Below are 19,651 nucleotides of genomic sequence, written 5' to 3' on the forward strand. Positions count from 1 at the left end.
GCATGAGTGTGAAAGCAGGAAAGAGAGAGAGGGAGAAGTGGGCTCCCTGCTGAGCAGGAACTCAGTCCCAGGTTCCTGGGATCATGACCTGAGCTGAAGGCAGACTGGAACCAACTGAGCCACCTAGGCACCCTGAACTAGCTTCATTTCAAGGGCTCAATAGCCACATGTAGCTAATGGCTACCATATTAGATGGCACAGAATAAATGTTGCATCATCACAGAAAAGTTCTACCGGACAACACTTCTAGAAAAGTGATTCTCAAACTATTTTGGCCTGAGGACCCTCCAACCTCTTAAAAATTGAGGAACCCCAAAGAACTTTGGTTTATATATGTTATACCTTTTGACATGTACTGTCATATAAATTAGAACTCAGAGTTTGAAACATTTAATTAACTAAGATAATAAACCCATTATATGTTAACATATTTTATGAAAAGTAACTATGTATTTTCCAGGACAAAAAAAAAAACAAAACTGAAAAGAATGGCATATATGTTCTTGCATTTATGTCATGTCTGACTTAATAAAAGGCAGCTGGATTCTCATATCTGCTTCTATATTCAGTCTGTTGTGATATCACATATCATGTGGTCTCTGGAAAATGCCACTGTATACTCATGAGAGAATGAGAGTTAAAAAAGCAAATCATGTCTTAGTAGTAGTATGAAAATAGTTTCAACTCTGTGAATTCCTTGGAAGAACGTCACGTCAGGGTCCCTGGACCATATTTTGAGAACCAGTGTTCTAGAACAGCTTCCATTTGGCCCAAAGGAACTTGTCCCTGAGAGACTGAGTGATTTGCCTGAAGCAACACAGGAAGTAAATTGCAGTGTTGGGACCAGACTCTCCGGCTGCCTGCTGGCTAGAATGAGCCCAGCTAGGCTTTGGTCAGTGGGGACTTGGCTACGCTCAGTGTCTGAGTTCTGAGCGCCTTCCCTCTCCCCACGTCCAGCAGCTGCTTTTTTTGTTGTTGGGTTATGCTGTGGGCCGGGAGCGAGGAGGTAAGGGGTGTTGGGGCTCAACAGGACTGCCCTTCCTCCTGCCTGCCTGGGCGGGCTGGGGGACTGATCCTACTGTGGATCAGAAAGAACCTACACAAGGGATGGAGGTTCTTGCAGTGCTTGTGAATAGGAAGCTGGACAGGGCTGCAGAGGCCCCTTCCCCATGGACACATGCTTCTCAGTGGGGCTATTGTGTCCTGGGGCCAGTTGTCAGGAGGAGGGAAGGAAATTCTTGTCTGTCCTCCTTCCCTGTGTGGGGAGGAGACCAGCTGGAATTCTTCGGGCTCAAGGATGCTCTGGGCTGGGATTAAGCTGGCTACTTTCAGGCCAGGAATGCCCTGGGGCAGCAGTCCCTGTGCTCCCTCCCCACACCCACGGCAGCCCCGGGCTGATATGTCTGGAAAGGAGTGTTTGCTCTGGGTTCAGAAGTCGCTGTTTACAAGTGGACTCTTGGGTGTGACGGGGATTCCAGAAAGCAGCTGGGGGATGGGGGGAGCAGGGGGGAAACGGTTGTTGTTACGGATGATTCTGCTATTAAAGTGAGCTTCTCCATCTCTGCCTTCCCACAGCTGCCCACCCTCCCCCACCTCCTGGTCCCTGGCTTCTGTCCCTAGAGGACTCTGGGGGGAACAGCTGGTGAGTGAGGGGCTCATCAGGGCCCAGAGTCCTTGGCTAAGGGCCGGGATGAGGGAGCAAGGGAGTGAGGAAGACAGGCTTGCTGCCACCTCTCTAGTCCCTTCCTTCTAGGCCTGGGCCCAGAGTTCAGCGAGGGGTCTTGGCTTCTCCCTGGCTAGGCAGAGGGTGGGCGCTGCAGATCTTACTCCTTTGCTTTGACCGATGGAAAGACCGGGGCAGTCAGCTCTCTTTGGGGCCCTGTGACTGCCTGGGCTGAAGAGACCAAGTCACCAGATTCATTCAGCGATCAGGCTGAGCCAGCCCTGTCCCCAGGTTACCCAGAGCCCTCTGAGCAGCTGCTCCCCCTTCCCTGTCCCTGGTTGCTGCCAACAGCCCCCCACCCCCACTGAAGGAGGGCCCAGGAGGCTCTGGTCTTCCTCCCTTCCTCTCCCTCCCTCCCCTCGGCACTGAGGTCACCTCCCTCTGAATCAGGCCTTTGTGGGGGGCGGGGCTGCCTGTTGGCAGTTCTGGCGGGAGAAGCCTCCAGTTCAAGCTGCAGCTCCATCTCTACCCAACGTGGCCCACATCATGTGTTCCAGACCCAACATCCAACATCCAGGCGCGTCGTGGGACCACGGGAGGAATGTGTGAAGCCAGGGCCATCCTGAAGAATCCAGGTTGGGGGTTTTCCAGGCTCGGGGTGGGGCTGAGTCCAGAAGCTGTGAGTAGGAGCTGTGGGGCCTGAGGGAGAGGTGGGTGTGCAGCCCCCGGGAGAGGGACCCCACTGACTCCCGGCAGGGATAGCTGTTGGGGAGCAAACGTGGGTTGGTTTTTCCCCCATGAGATTTAGGCCAAAAACCCAGATAGTGATAGGCCAGATTCTTGACTGGGCTCAGACTGGATACTGAGGTGGTAGTAGCTTTTTAGATATTCTAGAAGAGAGAGAAGCTGTAGGAAGTGTTCCTTCCGCCATAGAAATCTTGAACTCTGACTGTGGTCCTGCTCATAGCCTGCCCTGCTCTGGGCACCAAGTTTAAATGCAGGCCTCTTCCCTGTGACTCAAACAGTCTGGGCTGCCGGCTTCCTGGCCCTCTGCTTGTGACCTTGCAGATGGAGAGAAGGCCGCTCTGTCCCGGGTTGGCCAGACCACCTCAACTGAGGGCAGAAAGCCTCTCCCTAAAGTGAGGTTGAGTCACAGCCTGTCTTCATTTCCGGAGCCTCTCTGAAGCCCAGCTGGGGAGGCAGAGACCATTCCATGTGACAGAGCTGCTGCTTTGGGGTGACTTATCACCTGGAGGGTCTCTTCCAGGTCACAGCGGGGCTCTGGCCTCCCCACCCTGGGATCCACAGAAACTAGATGGATAGAGTGATGGCAGTCAGCTGTGGGGCCAGGGGTTGCCTATCGGGTCCCCACCGTCCTCGACCACAGACATCATCCACAGCCAATCCGCACGATCTGGGCCTCCTGGAGGCGTTTTTATTTTTGTTTCTTAAGGAAAAGATATTCTCCCAAAGCATCTTCGCCCGTAGTTTGGTTTTTGCTATCACTGTTGGGAACTCCAAGACATGGGCTTTTCCTCAGTTTTATCTTCCTCCCTTTCTGGCCCTGGACACGGCGTGTTCACCCCGCTGCTTTCCTTCACCCTCCTGGGTCTGTCTCTCCCATCCCCCGCTACCCCCCGTGGAGCTATCCACAAGGGAGAAAGGGTGAGGGGATTGAGGGGAAAGATAGGGCACACTGGGGGCACTGGGAGCCTCTAACGAGAGGAGGAGAAGGGCGTGCTGGGGTGCTGGGGTGGGGTTTAACTCTAGTGGTGGAGGTAACCCGAGGCCTTTTTTGGTTTTAACCCCTATTTATGTATGTGGGAAGGAGGATATTTCCTGAATTTTTTTCATTTTTTTCCAAGCCCGTCCATTTCTAAAAATACCAAACACGATAATGTCATGAGCAAATGAAGTTATACTCAATACATTTTTCATGATGTTAAAATAACAAAGGACTTGAGATTGTTGTAGAGTGTTTTAAAAATAAGTATTCTAAGTTTTTTCCTGCAGTTTTCAGAAGGCCACTGCCCGCTTTCCTCCATACACGGGCACATAGTCTCTCTCACTGGGAAAGAAGGTTCTCTCCTTTTGCAATCATCCCTTTCTCCCTCTGGGGTGAAGGCTTGGTGAGCAGCTGGTCGGGGGGGCAGGTTGAGGAGGAGGGAGCCCCTGAGCGCGGGGTTAGTGGGTGTCACAGTCAGGTCTGCAGGGTGCCCCCACTGCCCAGACCCTACAGGGAAGAGCCTGGGCCTCGGGGTTCCTTACAGATAAACATCCAGCAGGGGCAGGGAACAAGGCAGGACTTCGCATCATACCCCTGTCGGGATAGGCTCGTGAAAAGTCCCCATTTGTAGAGTTCATATAAGCCCTCTACACAGACGATCTTAGTTCATTCTCCAACATCCGTTTGGGCTAAGTATTCTTAGGCCCCTTTTCTAGGTGAAGAAACAGATTTTGGAGAGTCGGGATTCTCATCCAGATCTGTCTTGTTGGCTTAGCTCCGGGAGCCCGGAGACTCCAAGGAGCTTATCAAAGGTCAGGAGCTTACAGTGCAACTTACATGTGTACAGAGAGGCCCGGCTAGGGAGGGGGAAAGGGAGACGGGCCAGGGGGGCTTCGTGAAACAGCCGGGTGTCTCAGGTAGCCTCCTTCACCTGCGGGCACCACTCCCTCACCCCGGACGGTGCCTCCCCTCGTAAAGTTAGGATTGGGGGCAGTAGTGTCTGAGAAAGTGCCAACATGCTGCTTGGCACACAGGATACACTCCATTGGGAGCATAATTTCCTGCTCTTTGGTTTCCTTAGTTCTGATATAGGTGTTGCCGAGAGCATGGCGTCCCCTTTGTGGTTGTGAGGATTAAAGAAGCCAGTGTGTGTTGCCAAAGGGCCATAAAGCCTCATGTGTTGCTGCTCATCCCTCTTTGGTATCTGAATGATGTCCAGCTGACAGCTGGCCCTTTCCACTGGCTCTTTTCTCAGCCTGCAGTGCTCTTCCTGCTCCAGGATTTCATCTGGATGTCCCCGAGCTGTTTTGGTGTCACCTCTCGGTGCCTTATTGGGACCTGACGTATGTCCATTGGCTTCTCGGTGCATTATTTGCCCCCGCCCCCAGTAGAATGGAAGCTTCATAGAGGCAGGGCTTTCTCTGGCTTGTTGATCCCCAAGACCCAGTGCCTGGCACACAACGGGAGCCCAGTAAATGCTTGTGGAATGCATGACTGATGTCGTCTCCCTCTTTCTCCATAGGTGAGGTGACCATTCTGGCTGCTAGTGTGACCATTCTGGCTGCCAGCCTGGGTGAGGAGGCAGAGACAGGTGAGGGGCTTTGAGAGCCTGTGCCTGTTGTGGGGGACGGAGGGGGACTGGAGGAGAAGGGTGGGGGGTGGGGAAGGCATTCCCTGCGCCTCACTGCAGGGGACAGAGGAGGGGTGGTTCAGATGCCTGCCCACTGAGCTGCTAGAGGGCTCCTCTCTTCCTTGGTCTGAAAGTGCTAAACTCCTTTTGTGGGGGCTACAGGGGGGTAGAGAGGCACATAATCTGTGGTGGACTGGGGGCCTCCGCCCTTTTACATTAGGAAGGGTTTTCCCATTTCCTGGAAATTTCTGCGCTATTTCTGCAAAAGAAGGACATGAGGACTTTCCTCTAGAAGAGAAATTGCAACTCAAATAGCAGCCGAAGGCTTGTCAGGTACAGCCAGGAACCATGGCCACAGTCCAGTGACCTCTATGTCACGACACAGGACAGAAGCCTGGCTCTGCTGTTCGCAGGCAGTGACAAGCGAGTCATTGCTTGTCATCAGTCTGTCCCAGACATGCCAGGTAGCCCACTAAGGAGTGGGAGTCTGGGCAGGGAAATGAATGCAGAGTCCCTGCCTTCATGAGTCGACCCTCCCGGGAAGGCGGTTCCAGAACCGCAAGGGAGCGGTGCCTGACCTGGACTTGGAGCAGGAACCCTGAAGAATACATAGGAAGGACTTGCTGGGCGGAAAGCGGGGAGGTGTCAGAGGGAATGGCATGCACCCCAAGACTGGGCCACTGGGGCCTGGCCCTGGCCAGGAGCAGGGAACTGGTGAGGCAGCGGGCTCACTCCCACTGTGCCTGGAAGATGGAGTGTGCCGGTTTGAGGCAGATTGCAGCAGAGAGTTCAGCTTTCTTGGCCGGTGGCCAGCGTCTGTGTGACCTGTGAAAGGGTGAGCGCAGGGACTGAGGTTTGTAAAACAATGGTCTCCGTTCTTAAAATGGGAAGAGTATGTCTGTCCTGGGATCAGAAGAGCCTGAGTTGTTACAGTGTCAGTGGCCCATCAGTCACACTAAGCTTCCAGAATGCTGACGAGATTTTGTCGTCCTCCTCCTCTACTCTCCTCCGTCCTGTGCCCTGGAGTAGCCTGCCGGGTGTCTCTCACGTGTTCCCAGGGCCCGATGTCAGAGGCCATGGACCAGCCCGCTGGGAGTCCTGGAAAGCCGAGGCCGGGAGAGGGTGGTGACAGCGGCACGGAGCCGGGCACCTGCCAGGAGCTGCTGCACCGACTTCGGGAGCTAGAGGTGGGGCACCAGGCAGGGTTGGGGTGGCAGGGCCCTCCGGAGCCTGGGTAGGCTTTATGCATGTGGGTGGACCTTCCTCTCAACCGGTTTTGCTGGGCTGGAGCAGAGCCTAACATTCTTTAGCAAAGTTCCTCTGAGAAGCCCTTTCTTTGCTCTGAGCTCTCCAACCTGGACTGGGGGTAAGGGGGTGCAGCTTGCCGGCAAGAGCATGCATAGGAGCAGGGCTGTCCTGGCCCCCAGATGGCTCCCTTCTTTATCCTTTTACCTTTTACCTTTTGTCTCCCCCCAATTTTCATGCCCTTGCCGGTCTAGAAAAGGTGTGGTCACAGAGGCCCCAGGAAGAAGGGTTTAAATGACCCAGGACTTAGGGGTTGAAGGACAAGGATCCCTCCACCAAGCTCTTCGCCATGTTCTTAAGACACTGCCCTCCTCCCTTCAGCCTCCTCTGCCCTCCCTCCAGGGAACCAAGGATTACTCTGGCACCTCCCAGCTTAGGTCCTCTTGGCCACCATGTCTCTGCAGTCCTCCAACCTCCCTGACTGAGGTTGGGATTTATAGAAAACCAGCTATCTCAGCTCTGCCTTTCTGATGCCTTCCATCCGTCTCTGTAGGCCTTGCTATGGGGAATCCAGCCAGAGCTGGTGAAGCTGGTAGACTCCATGCTTCCCTTTCCTCACTAAGGAGTTTGCCCTGGTGGAGGAATGATCCCAGAGCCTCCTTGTTGGCCCTCTTTCTCCCTCCTGCAGGCAGAGAACTCGGCGCTTGCCCAGGCCAATGAAAACCAGCGGGAGACCTATGAGCGCTGTCTAGATGAGGTCTGTGAGGCCTCCAGGGGGACTGATGCAGGGGGAGCTGGGGAAGCGGGGAGGGGCACGGGCCGTCAGTGCTCCAGGCAGAGGCCGATGGGCTGAAGCTCTGCCTTGGGCCCTCTGTCCCCAGGTTGCCAACCATGTGGTGCAGGCACTGCTAAACCAGAAGGTAAGCGGCCATGGGGAGATGGGAAGATCTTCTCACCCCTAAGCCCAGACACCCTGGGGAGAGGCCCTGAATATAGCAGGGGGAGTCCTTCCTGAGGACCCCGAGCCTATTCACGCAGGGGCTAGAGGAGGGAGCTTGGTGGAAATGGACTATTGACCCTCCAACAAGGCTCCTTCTCCCCACCTCGGACAGGTCCCTACTGTTCTGCCTGGAGGCACAGGTGGGCTAGGTAAGGCCAGGTCTCTGAGTAACTTTGATTTGGGCTTGAACCCTTCCCCAGTACTGGCCCCAGCAGGCTTCTCCATATTGTGATGGCCCTGATCGCAGTGTTAATATTGTGAGCATAAGGTGGCATCTAAATATTTACTCAAGTACTGTGGGAACTTCTTGACTTCCGAGCCACTCTGACCCCCAAGTCTTCCTCTGCCTTATATGGACCCTTCTTTGATGTGTGGTTTCTAAGAGGCCGGGGTTGGCTCAAGGGATGGGAAAGATGCCAAAGGGAGTGGGATTTACCTCCCACTGGGGGTGGTAGACTTTAGAGAATTTATCATCCCCAGAAAATGTGACAGCTATCAACACAGGCAGGCTCAGCTCCCCCTAGACTAGGAGGCTGCAGGAGAAGGGCACGCACAGCGGGAGTGCCTGTCACTCTGGTGAAGGAGACTGGGCTCCTACCCCTCACCCCCTCCCTGCCATCCTCTCCTTGTCTCCCTCCACCTCCCCGGGCTCAGGACCTGCGGGAGGAGTGCATCAAGCTGAAGAAGAGGGTGTTTGACCTGGAACGGCAGAACCAGATGCTGAGTGCCCTGTTTCAGCAGAAACTCCAGCTGACGACAGGCTCCCTCCCTCAGGTGGGCACAAGCTTCACCTTCCCTTCTCCTACCTCTGCTTCCTGCTGCTCCCAGCCCCATCAGCTTCATCACCTCCTTCTCTCCTGACACCTGAAGAAGCAGGCCACCAGCCATCCCTTCCGTTCTGGGAGCTGTGGCCCTATGGGGAAGCCTGATAGATGTGAGCCTTAGGTGGGGAGGGAAAGATTCCCTGAGTCCCCTCAAGCTTGGCCCTCCCCACCTCCCAGGTGCTCCTTGCCCGGCTGGAGGGCATCCCTTGTTGTTGACAGAGAAGGTTCTTGCTTGGCTCTGGCTCTGTGTGGGGTGATGGGCGGAGGCTGAAAATGCAATGATTTCAAGCTCCCAAGGGGCTCCTTTGGCCATCGAGTTGCTTCTTCTTGGCCAGGGGCAGGGGTGGGGCTGGGCTAAGTCACCCAGTGCTGGGTGTCACAGAGAGGTCAGGAAAGGCACTTCCCCCCGGGTCACTCTGTGTGTGCACATAGTTGCCTACGCTCGTCCAGTGACATGCAGGCATGTCCTCAAACGCTAGCCCCTGATCGTAGACCTGCCTTACCCAGGAAAAGCAGAAACTACTGGTAGTGAATCCTGAACTCAGTCAAGATGTCACTTGGGGGAGCCTGGGTGGCTCAGTCGGTTAAGTGGCTGACTCTTGATCTCAGCTCAGGTCTTGATCTCAAGGTAGTGAGTTCATGCTCTATACTGGACTTAAAACAACAACAGAAAAAGATGTCACTTGCAGTCTCTCTATCAGGAGCCCCAAGGCTGGGTGAGATGGGGGGTGGGAGGACCAAGCCCAGCCCCAGGGAGTGGAGGTGAACCTTGGGTTCTGAGGTCAGCATATCCCTGCCCTACCCCCAACCTTAACAACAAGAGAAGCACCTTCTGTGTGTATCTGCCTGATGCAAGCCAGGCAGCTCTTGGCCCCCAGACCTTAAGCAGGATGTTCCACAGCTCACTGGGAAGCCCCAGCCCCTGGTTGAGGCATCTCATCACTCTGGCCTTTTTGGAGGCTCTGCTCCCAAGCCTGTGCGGAGCGGTCTGAGTTGGTGACAGTGACCATGTAGCTCTTCCTGTCCTGGATCTGTCCCTGCTACCAAGGTCACCTGGACTCCCCAGAGGCCTAAGCCCACTAGCCAAGCCTACTCTGTCCATGCCTTTCCTTGGTGACCAGTGATAACAGAGGTGTGGAGCATGCTTAAATCACTAAAATGAAATCTGGGGCCTTTGAGGGTTTGGGGCAATAATAGCTCTATCTTCCCCAGCAGTAACATGACATAATAAAAAGAGCATGAACCTTGGCCTCAGATACGCTTGGATGGGGTCCCTAACTGAGCTAATTCTTAGCTGTGTGACCCTGGGCAAATTATTTAACCTTATGAACCCCAGTTTTTTTCTCATAAGTGAAGATTAAGATCCTTATGTTGCTGGTTGTCATGAGGATGAAATGAAATACTATATAGTGTTTGGCCCTTAGTCGTGGTCAATAACTAGCAGCTGCTTATCATTATTAATGTTACTCTCAGGCTGTGCTTTGTTATGATGAAAGCTCCATTGAGCAAATGCTAATTAAGCTCTTACAGTGAGCAGTGCCTTTGCCAACACGTATATGGAATTGGACATGGAATTGGATGAGGCAGTGTCTGTGCCGAGCACAGAAACCCTTGGGGCGGTACTGCTCCAAGCTAAAGCAGGTCCACAGATAGCCATCATACGGGGCTGTAACATCCAGGGGCCCAAAGGGGTGAGAGGCCAGCAGAGTGGCCTTAAGGAGGTAACACTGGACCTGGGCCTTGCTGCACAGGTGATTTGAAAAGTAGAGTTGGGGGTAGGGAGAAAGGAGGCCCTGTGGGAGTAACCTCGGCAGAAGCAAGCTATTCGGCTGGGCTGGAATGAAGGCTGTGCGAAGGGCAGTGAGTGAGAACCAGAAGTGGAGGGAAGGACCAGCAGGCTGGGCCCAGAAAGCTGGTGGAGGGGTCTAGACCATCTCCTTTAGGCAGTGGACAGGGGTAGGAGACTTGGAGCACAAAGATGCTTTAGATGAAAAAGGAAAAATCACTTCTGCTTTGTGGATAAGGGGTTGGTAAAGCCACCGAACCAGGTCAGGGAGACAAATAGCCGAGCAGCTTCCAGACCAGAGAGTGAGGATCCGAGCTGTAGCCGGCCCCCACCCCGAACCCCCTCAGAAGAGGGAGAAAGGCCACAGAGGCGGGAGTTTAAAGCTAACTCCTGTCTAGTCGAGATGCCTTAGAGATGAAAACGACATTCTCAGGGATGGAGAGAAGTGACCGGTGATTAGTAGTACCCTCGACATCCTCAGGGACCAGTTGGGGGAGGACAGAAATGATAATTCCTGCCACCTCTGTTCTCCGACCCAGTAACAAATGCCTTTCCCTTAGTCTCAGCCGTCCCGGGGAAGCTCAGGACACAGGCAATCAACAGGAAGGGGCCCCGCAGAGAAGCAGAGTGCCCTTGGAGTCTCCGGGGGCACCCCAATTAGGCTGGCCACTGCCCTCTGCCCCAGGGATGTTGTTCTTTCTCCAGAGCCCCAAACCAGCCCCATCTCCCTGTCACCTGGGGCCACATGGCTTCATTCTGTTTGTGCACGGTCTCCCAGGGCTCCTCTGTCCAAGTGGTGGGGACAGTGGCAGAAGCCACACTGGAAGCCAAGAGACATCCCCTGAAGGAGCAGACTTGGCAAGGGGAAGGCCGAACTTCAGGAGGGGGCAGGGTCTCTGGACAGAGCACCCCTGGGCTGACTCTGCCTCTTACCTGCAGATCCCACTAACGCCGCTCCAGCCGCCGCCAGAGCCCCCGGCCTCCCCGTCCCTGAGCTCTGTCGAGGGACCGACCACCTCGCTGCCTCTGGGGCACTGTGCGGGGCAGAGAGAGGTAGGAGGGCTGGGCACAGTGGTCTGTGGTTTCACTGGCAACGGACTCCTCAGTCACTACTGCGTTGCTTTTTCTTAAGGAGTCCCAGGGGAAGGGCCCGCTTCCTGGGGCCCAGATGCCGGTCTGGGTGTGAGCCCTCAGTGGTCAGCCTTAGACCGAGAGAAACAGGATCCCACTGGCGATCGCTAGCCTTGCAAGCAAAGTTAGTTAGTGGTAGACTTGTGTGGATCACCTTTCCTGAGCTCTCACTCGGTGCTGCACACCTGGGTCTCACATATTTTTTAGTAATTTTTGGCCTATATTTACAGTTGTCTATTTTTTTTTTTAAGATTTTATTTATTTATTTGACAGACAGAGATCACAAGTAGGCAGAGAGGCAGGCAGAGAGAGAGGAGGAAGCAGGGTCCCTGCTGAGCAGAGAGCCCCATGCAGGGCTCGATCGCAGGACCCTGGGATCATGACCTGAGGTGAAGGCAGAGGCTTTAACCCACTGAGCCACCCAGGTGCCCCTACAGTTGTCTATTTATTCAAGTCTAGAACTATTATTCATTTATTCTTTTGCTTCTCTGGTTTGCTTTATTTTATGAGGTTAAGCATAATCACCACCCCATTTTATAGGCAATGCCATGAAGCTCAAGTTAAACTTGCTGAGTCCATACAACTAGTTGAGCAGTAGACCTGGGACTTGAACCTGCATAGTCTGGCTCAAGGGCGCAGGTAGTTAACCACTTTGCCAGAGAAGCTGGGCCCAAGAAGGAGCTGGGCAGAAACAGGGAGAGGCTTGCCATGGAGCTTCCCCAGTTCCCGCCTCCCGGGGGAGCAGGTCTGCAGCACAGCTGTCTGACCTGAGAAGGCCTGGGCTTGCCGGCAGGGACTGACTTAGCACTTGGCCCCATTGCCTCCCCTTCTTGAGTCTGTGTTCTTTCTGGAGCCTGGAAAACAGACAGGCCTCCCTCCCCTGGGGCAAACATAGATATCCAGGTTGTAGGTGGTGTCAGCCCTGCTAACCCAAATAGCAGTGGGGGAAGTCTGTACCCCGCCTCAGGTACACCAGGAGGAAGAGGTGGGCTAACCAGGGCCCAGTGACTTGAGGAAGTTGAGCTGTCCTATCAGAAAAGCTGTTCGTTCCTTGTGGGGACTCCCCAACAAAACCAGGCCTGCTATGTTCCTGACACAGTCAGTCTGGTCCAGCTCAGGTCCTGGGCCTGCACATGGGCTCCAGCTCACATCCTTTCTCCCCAAAGGTATGTTGGGAGCAGCAGCTACGGCCAGGAGGCCCAGGACCCCCAGCCGCCCCACCACTGGCCCTGGATGCCCTGTCCCCATTCCTTCGAAAGAAAGCGCAGATCCTGGAGGTGCTAAGAGCCCTGGAAGAGACCGACCCCTTGCTGCTTTGCTCGCCTGCCACCCCGTGGCGACCTCCCAGTGAGGATCCTGGCTCCCCAGAGCCCATCAATGGCGAGCTGTGTGGCCCACCCCAACCTGAACCCTCCTCCTGGGCCCCCTACCTGCTCCTAGGCCCTGGTAGCCTGGGAGGCCTGCTACACTGGGAGCGCCTCTTGGGGGGCCCAGGGGAGGAAGAGGGTGCTGGGCGGATCTGGGGCCCTGGTAGGGGCGCCTCCCAGGCTCCAGGCACTGGCTCTGGGGTCCCCTGTGCCCCAGGCAGCAGCTCCTCCTCTTCCTCTGATGAGGCGGGTGACCCCAATGAGGCGCCCAGCCCGGACACCCTACTTGGGGCCCTGGCCCGCAAACAGTTGAACCTGGGCCAGCTCCTTGAGGACACAGAGTCTTACCTGCAGGCCTTCTTGGCCGGGGCTGCAGGCCCACTCAGTGGGGACCTGCCAGGTCCCGGTCAGCCATCTACTCCAGACCAGGGGCCCCCACAGCTGTCCAAGTCCAAAGGCCTCCCCAAGTCAGCTTGGGGTGGGGTTACTCCAGAGGCCCAGAGGCCAGGCTTTGGTGCTACCTCAGAGGGCCAGGGGCCCCTCCCCTTCCTCAGCATGTTCATGGGTGCGGGTGATGCCCCCCTTGGCTCACGGCCTGGGCACCCCTACTCCTCATCTCAGGTGAAAAGCAAGCTCCAAATTGGCCCCTCTTCTCCTGGGGAAGCCCAGGGGCCACTTCTGCCCTCTCCAGCCAGAGGTCTCAAGTTTCTAAAGCTGCCTCCAGCTTCAGATAAGGTCCCCAGCCCAGGAGGCCCCCAGCTCAGCCCCCAGCTTCCCCGGAACTCCCGAATTCCCTGTCGAAACAGTGGCTCTGATGGCAGCCCCTCCCCACTACTGGCCCGCAGGGGTCTGGGTGGAGGAGAGCTATCCCCGGAGGGAGCACAGGGCCTGCCCACCAGCCCTTCCCCCTGCTCCGCAGCTCTGGACTCTGCACAGCTCAGACCACCCCCACCAGCCTTGTCTACCACACTGTCCCCAGGACCCGTGGTTTCTCCCTGCTATGAGAACATTCTGGACCTTTCCCGGAGCACCTTTAGGGGGCCTTCCCCAGAGCCACCTCCATCCCCACTGCAGGTACCCACCTACCCACAGTTAACCCTGGAGGTGCCACGGGCCCCTGAGGTCCTCAGAAGTCCTGGAGCTCCCTCCAGCCCTTGCCTCCCAGAACCCTGCTCCTATGGGAGTGCCCAGGAGAAGAGTCTGGACAAAACTGGCTCGGAGTCTCCCCATCCTGGCCGCCGGACCCCCAGCAGCTCATCCAAGAAACCCAACCAGGGGGCCGGGAGGCGACCTGGGGATCCTGGCTACACCCCTCTGCGGGACAGACTGGCGGCCCTGGGGAAACTGAAGACTGGCCCCGAGGGGCTGGAGAAAAACGGGGTGCCAGCCAAGCCTGGCGCCGAGAAGGCCCGGGGAGCAGGGAGGTCAGGGGAGAGCCCTGGAGACGTGGCACCTCCCACCCCCAGGCCTCCTGAGGGGCCAGAAGCCAAGGGGGCCCTGCGAGGGGCAGTGGCCTTGGGCACGAGCAGCCTGAAGCAGCAAGAACCTGGGCTCCTGGGAGACCCCGGGGCCCGCATCTACTCCTCCCACTCCATGGGGGCCCGGGTGGACCTGGAGCCCGTCTCACCGCGGAGCTGCCTCACCAAAGTGGAGCTGGCCAAGAGCCGGCTGGCAGGGGCCCTGTGCCCCCAGGCACCCCGCACCCCTGCCAAAGCACCAACCTCAGCCCCCAGCCTTGGCAAGCCCAGTAAGAGCCCCCATGGCAGCCCGACGAAGCTGCCTTCCAAGTCACCCACCAAGATGGTACCGCGCCCTGTGGCCCCACCGACCACCAAGGAGCCCCCGAAGCCTGACAAGGGGAAGGGCCCACCTTGGGCTGACTGTGGTGACTCTCCGGCACAGCCTTCGGCCCCCACCCCCAGCCCGGCGGACCCCAGCCAAGGCCCCGAGGGCCGGGCCCCACACTCGGCCATCGAGGAGAAGGTGATGAAGGGCATCGAGGAGAATGTGCTGCGGCTGCAGGGCCAGGAGCGGGCGCCGGGCACTGAGGCCAAGCACCGCAATGCCAGCAGCATCGCCAGCTGGTTCGGCCTGAAGAAGAGCAAACTGCCGGCGCTGAACCGCCGCACCGAGACCACCAAGAGCAAGGAAGGGGCCGGTGGGGGCTCCCCGCTCCGGAAGGAGGGCAAGATGGAAGCCCGGAAACTGGAGGCCGAGAGCCTCAACATCTCCAAGCTGATGGCTAAGGCGGAAGACCTGCGCCGGGCCCTGGAGGAAGAGAAGGCCTACCTGAGCAGCAGGGCACGGCCACGGCCCGGAGGCCCAGCCCCGGGACCGAGTACCGGGCTGGGGCAGGTGCAGGGCCAGCTGGCTGGCATGTACCAGGGCGCTGACACCTTCATGCAGCAGCTCCTCAACAGGTGAGGGTGGTCGGAGACCAGGCTGCGGGTGCGAGTGGCTGAGGGTCACTCTTCCCTCCCTGGGCCCGCCTGGGGCTGGGACTGCTTTTCCTGAGAGCAGAAAGGGTAGGGGGTCAAGTACAATGCCACCAGAGCAGCTGGGGGTTAACAGCCTGGCCCAGAGGAGAGACTAGGTCTTGGGTCCAAAGCCTGGGGTTTGTGCCCCAGGTCCACCCCTCTCTGGCTGTGTGGTGTTGCACGTGCTAAGACCCGGCATCTCATTTAAGGGGAGCTGACCATCCACGGTTTCCTAAATCGTCTCTGGCGTCAGCCGAGGCACCGGAAGTGCTGCCTGCACAAGAAGTTAGGGGACTGCTGGTTCCCAACGGGGGGCTGATAGCTCACTCTGGGATTTTCTGCCCTATAGCACAAAGGGGCTCCCCTTCCCATCTTGCCCACTCAGATTCGGTGGCCGGAGCAGGGTTGCAGAGAAGGGGCCATCTGTCTGGTCTCGGGGTTGCTTCATCCGGGCCAGATGAGGCAGAATGTCTGTGGGGGTTGGGTACCAGGTGGGGTGTGTCATGTATGGACAGGAGGTGACCAGGCTGCCATCTACTAGCAAATGGTATCACGAGATCTCTGGGTCTGACCTTGTATGGCTTTGGGGAACTTGTCCCATCTCCCCTGCCCCTGCTGTTTCTCTGAGGTTTTCCCTAGAGTCTCTGCCTGTCCCCAGCATCAGGAGGGGTTGCTGGCAGCAGCCACCAGGGCTACATCCCCTATCCCAGGGGCAGAGAGCAGTGGGAATTTCACAAGACCCACCCCCACCAGCGGGAGTGAGGTTGGAGTGGATGCACCCGGGCCTCCCTTCACCTTCGTCTACACTGCTGCCCGTAGGGTGGATGGCAAGGAGCTGCCGCCCAAGAACTGGCGGGAGCCCAAACCCGAGTATGGCGATTTCCAGCCAGTGTCCTCTGACCCCAAGAACCCCTGGCCAGCCTGTGGGCCTCGAAATGGCCTGGTGGGGCCTCTTCAGGGCTGTGGAAAACCTCCTGGAAAGGTAGGCTCTTGACCGCTAGGTATTGGGCCTGGCTCTGTGGCCTGACTCAATGTCCCACCCCTTGGAGGGTCCACTTCCCTGGGGTGTGGAAGCTGGTGGGTGTGCTCTTGGTCTCTGGGGGCTGGTGGGCTCTAGGGGTCCTAATGACGAAGCTTGGGTAGGGGCTTGGGAGGGGGCGGAAGGAATGGGTCCTGAGGTCTCCCGTACCCACACAGCCGAACAGCGAATCAGGAAGGCGGGAAGAGATGCCCTCAGAGGACAACCTGGCTGAGCCAGTGCCCACCTCACACTTCACAGGTCAGCAGGGTCAGGGGCCAAGGATGGGAGCCGTCCCTCACCCCCTGCCCACTTTGTTCCTTTCCTGTCACTGCAGCAGGTGCCAGGCCCTGAGCACCATCTTGGGGCCAAGCACAGGTGGGCATTGGGGCTGCACAGAATTAAATCCCTCCCTGCCCTCGGGTCCCTGGCCAGCCACCCAAAGGTATCCCTGCAAGTCTAGGGTAGTGGAGGGGGAGGACTGGCAGGGCTGACAGCTGGTTGGGCAGGGAGGGGCTATGACCAGGTGGGGAGCCTGGACTGAGGCAGGAAGCCAGAAGAAGGCGGCGGAGGGGCTGAGACCATGGCCTCACATCCCCAACTTCCCCTCCCCTCCCCAGCCTGTGGCTCCTTGACTCGAACCCTGGACAGTGGCATTGGGACCTTTCCACCCCCAGACCATGGCAGCAATGGGACCCCCAGCAAGAATCTTCCCAAGACAAAGCCACCACGGCTGGACCCCCCACCCGGAGTGCCCCCGGCTCGGCCCCCATCCCTTACCAAAGTCCCCCGCCGTGCTCACACGCTGGAGCGTGAGGTGCCAGGCATAGAGGAGCTGCTGGTGAGTGGGCGGCACCCTAGCATGCCGGCCTTCCCCGCGCTGCTCACCACCACTCCGGGCCACCGGGGCCATCAGCCCTGTCCTGACGGTAAGTGTCTGCGGGGAAGCGTGTGTCATCCCTGGAGCTCTGCCTGCCAACATCCACCTTCCCCTTGTCCCCTTGCAGATCCCTGTGAAGACCCAGGTCCTCCCCCTCCCGTCCAGCTGGCTAAGAACTGGACTTTCCCCAACGCAAGGGCAACCAACAGCTCCACTGACCCTTTTCTTTGCCCATCCCGACAATTGGAGGGGCTGCCCAGGACCCCCATGGTGAGCATGACCAGAGGGGAAAGGGACAGGCCCAGAGGGCGGGGGGATGACATGAGGAGCCCAGTTCCTGTCTTCGAAGAGGCTGAAGGGTGAGCTCCCTTGGATGCCCCTCTGGGCAGCCCAACCACCTGCCCTTTCTCACACTGCTCTTGGAGAAAGGGTTTCTCTCCCCGCAGAACGTCGGCAGGACCACATTCAGTTGTGCCTCTAGTCGCCTTGGTGGGCCCCATGGGCAGCACCCTATCAGGTGGGAGGAGCCCGGCACCTCTCAGGCCCGGCTGGGAGGTGAAAGGCGCCTCCTCCTGAGCTTCCCTTCCTTTCCCAGGCCCTGCCCGTTGACCGGAAGCGGAGCCTGGAGCCCAGCCGCCCAGCCCCTCCTCCCCAGGGCCCGGCATTCGGAGGTAGCCGCACGCCCAGCACGTCGGACATGGGCGAGGAAGGGAGAGTGGCCAGTGGGGGTCCCCCAGGTCTGGAGACCTCAGAGTCTCTCAGCGACTCCCTCTATGATTCGCTTTCCTCCTGTGGGAGTCAGGGCTGAGGGGCCACGCCGCACGACGGCCCCTCTCTGGAGTTGGAAACCACTGACTGGACCAGCTCTCCTCCTGCCCCATCCCTTGGGGCAGGTGGGGCCCCTCCCTGCAGGGACCAAGGAGGCAGATGGATCAGAAGGTGAAGGGGGTCCCTGACACACCCCACTGCCCACCGCTGCTGTGGAGGAGATGACCGCTCTCAGCTCAGGGAGAGACCCCACCCTTGGTCCCTTCTCTCACCTGGAGTAAGGCTCTTCCTCCGAGGGACTGGGGGTTCAAGGTCGCTGTGTCCTGGTCCCCGCTCCCCCTTTCGGGCTGAGCCATCCTGTGGTGCTGGGCTTCCCGCCCGCCAGCTGTGCCATCTCTGCCCAACCCGGCTGCTCCCTGCCCTGGAGCCCCGTGGGACTAGCCCAGAGGCCCCGGGCCAGTGGAGTCTAGGGGCAAAGGGTCAAGTTGCCTTCTCTCTCTGTCTGCCCTGGTCCTCCCTGCTGTCTGGATGGTGCTGCCCTCCCTACCCCATGTCTTTGGGGTCCATTTGTCTGTCTTTTTGTTGTTTTTTTTATATTGAAGCTCCTGGCCCAGTCCCCAGCCCCCATCCCTGTGCTGCGGTTAATTTATCTGTCGTTAAGAACTCGGCTGCTCGGCTTCCAGCCTCTGCTTCTGCCCTCTTCCTAATAAAATGTGGAGGCCCCTCCCTGCCCTGGACTCCGCTTTTTCTCTGGGAGGACTCCGGGTCAGACAGAGGGGTGGAGGCTGTGTGGGCACCAGGCTGCGGGACCCCAGGGACCTAGACTTTGCCTCAGGTGCCCTTGTCACCTTAGAAGGTCACTAAACATCGGGGAAGTGGGGCCTGCTTAGGCTTGGACTGGTTCCTGGGGTCAGGGGGATTCGTTCTTCCTGGGGTAGGGCGGAAGGCTGGGCTGTCTGTGGGAAGGGTGGCCGTGGGCGTGCACACCAACTCCTGCACGTGCTGGGGGGATGGGATGTGCAAAGTGAGCTTTGGGGGCTGCTGTGTAGACAGACTTAAGTGTCAGTAGCCTCCTGTTGCCAGAAAGCAAAGCACAGCTGGGTCTCAAACTTGCCACCTCCTTTTTTTTTCTTTTATTTATTTGAGAGATAGCATGAGCCGGGGAGGGACAGAGGCAGAGGGAGAAGCAGACTCCCCGCTGAGCAGAGAGCCCCAAGACAGTGGGGCTCCATCCGAGGACACCAGGATCATGACCTGAGCCAAAGGCAAACGCTTACTCGACTGAGCCACCCAGGCACCCCTCTACCTCAGATTTCAACCAGGAGTTCCCCTGGCTCTGAAGTTCTCACTTTAGGAAGGGGAGGCCAAGAATGAGGCTTTATGGAAGGGTCTAGGCTTCTAGGAGTAATTTCATACTCCCCAGATGGCATGAAAAGGCCATGGGGTGGGGGTGGCTCCCTAGCCCTTGGATTTCCTGTTGGTCATGGAGCTGGGCACATCTGAAGGTGAACCAGACCGTCACACATCAGCCAGCCAAGTTGGGCTTAGCCGGGCCTCCTTCCTGCCCAGGTTGCTGGGTGTGAGTGTGGGGTGACTTGTGGAGTGCCCGCCAGACCAAGCCTGCACTCAGCCTCTCCCTGGGACATAGGGTCTGAAGTCCCTGTGGGTGGCATGCATTTGGTACCCCTGGCCTTGTGGGGATTCTGGACGGTTCATCATGGGGGTGGGGACCCTCTGGTGACCACATGGTCTGTGATGGCAGCACAGGCTTACAGAGCTGAGGTTGGGGTGCCTGGCGGCCAGTAGGCCTGTGCCCATCCATACGTTGGTGATACCACTGGCTGCTGCTCTGTGCCCTGGCCAGCCCAAGGCAGGTTGGGATGGGGAGGGTGTCAGGGCCTCCCTCTCTACTAACTCCTAGTAGCGTCTCCAGCCACAGAATGCTCCAGAGAGTGGTAGAAGAAACTCTCCCATTAAAATAAACACCAGCCATGCCACCAGCCTCCTGATTCCCAATACCCACCAGAGCCTTATTTCAGAGACGAAGGCGTCAAGGCTCGGAAGCATCCAGTGGTTTTCTGAGGCTGAGAAGTGATGGAGCCTAATGAGGGAGATTTCTTTCTGAGTGTGTAGCTT

General features: G+C 57.7%; 1 protein-coding gene across 5 annotated transcripts in view; it reads left to right on the forward strand.

Moving 5' to 3' along the window:
• NCKAP5L (NCK associated protein 5 like) overlaps positions 1 to 18,245 on the forward strand; it is a 30,502-nt gene extending 12,257 nt beyond the window's left edge. The window contains exons 2-15 of one of the 5 annotated variants that reach the window (XM_059185419.1): positions 1,576 to 1,642; positions 2,221 to 2,298; positions 4,912 to 4,980; positions 6,049 to 6,206; positions 6,953 to 7,021; positions 7,146 to 7,184; positions 7,919 to 8,038; positions 10,814 to 10,927; positions 12,172 to 14,792; positions 15,669 to 15,831; positions 16,047 to 16,128; positions 16,488 to 16,796; positions 16,875 to 17,017; positions 17,343 to 18,245. In XM_059185419.1, coding sequence (XP_059041402.1) covers positions 2,265 to 2,298; positions 4,912 to 4,980; positions 6,049 to 6,206; positions 6,953 to 7,021; positions 7,146 to 7,184; positions 7,919 to 8,038; positions 10,814 to 10,927; positions 12,172 to 14,792; positions 15,669 to 15,831; positions 16,047 to 16,128; positions 16,488 to 16,796; positions 16,875 to 17,017; positions 17,343 to 17,555 — 4,134 coding nt within the window. In that variant the 5' untranslated portion in view covers positions 1,576 to 1,642; positions 2,221 to 2,264 and the 3' untranslated portion in view covers positions 17,556 to 18,245. The remainder of the gene's footprint in view (positions 1 to 1,575; positions 1,643 to 2,220; positions 2,299 to 4,911; positions 4,981 to 6,048; positions 6,207 to 6,952; positions 7,022 to 7,145; positions 7,185 to 7,918; positions 8,039 to 10,813; positions 10,928 to 12,171; positions 14,793 to 15,668; positions 15,832 to 16,046; positions 16,129 to 16,487; positions 16,797 to 16,874; positions 17,018 to 17,342) is intronic. The other 4 variants (XM_059185420.1, XM_059185418.1, XM_059185421.1 and 1 more) reach the window with 4 other exon arrangements.
• Positions 18,246 to 19,651: the final 1,406 nt, after the last annotated feature.

This window comes from Mustela lutreola, chromosome 8 (assembly GCF_030435805.1).
Source record: "Mustela lutreola isolate mMusLut2 chromosome 8, mMusLut2.pri, whole genome shotgun sequence".
NCBI lineage: Eukaryota > Metazoa > Chordata > Mammalia > Carnivora > Mustelidae > Mustela > Mustela lutreola.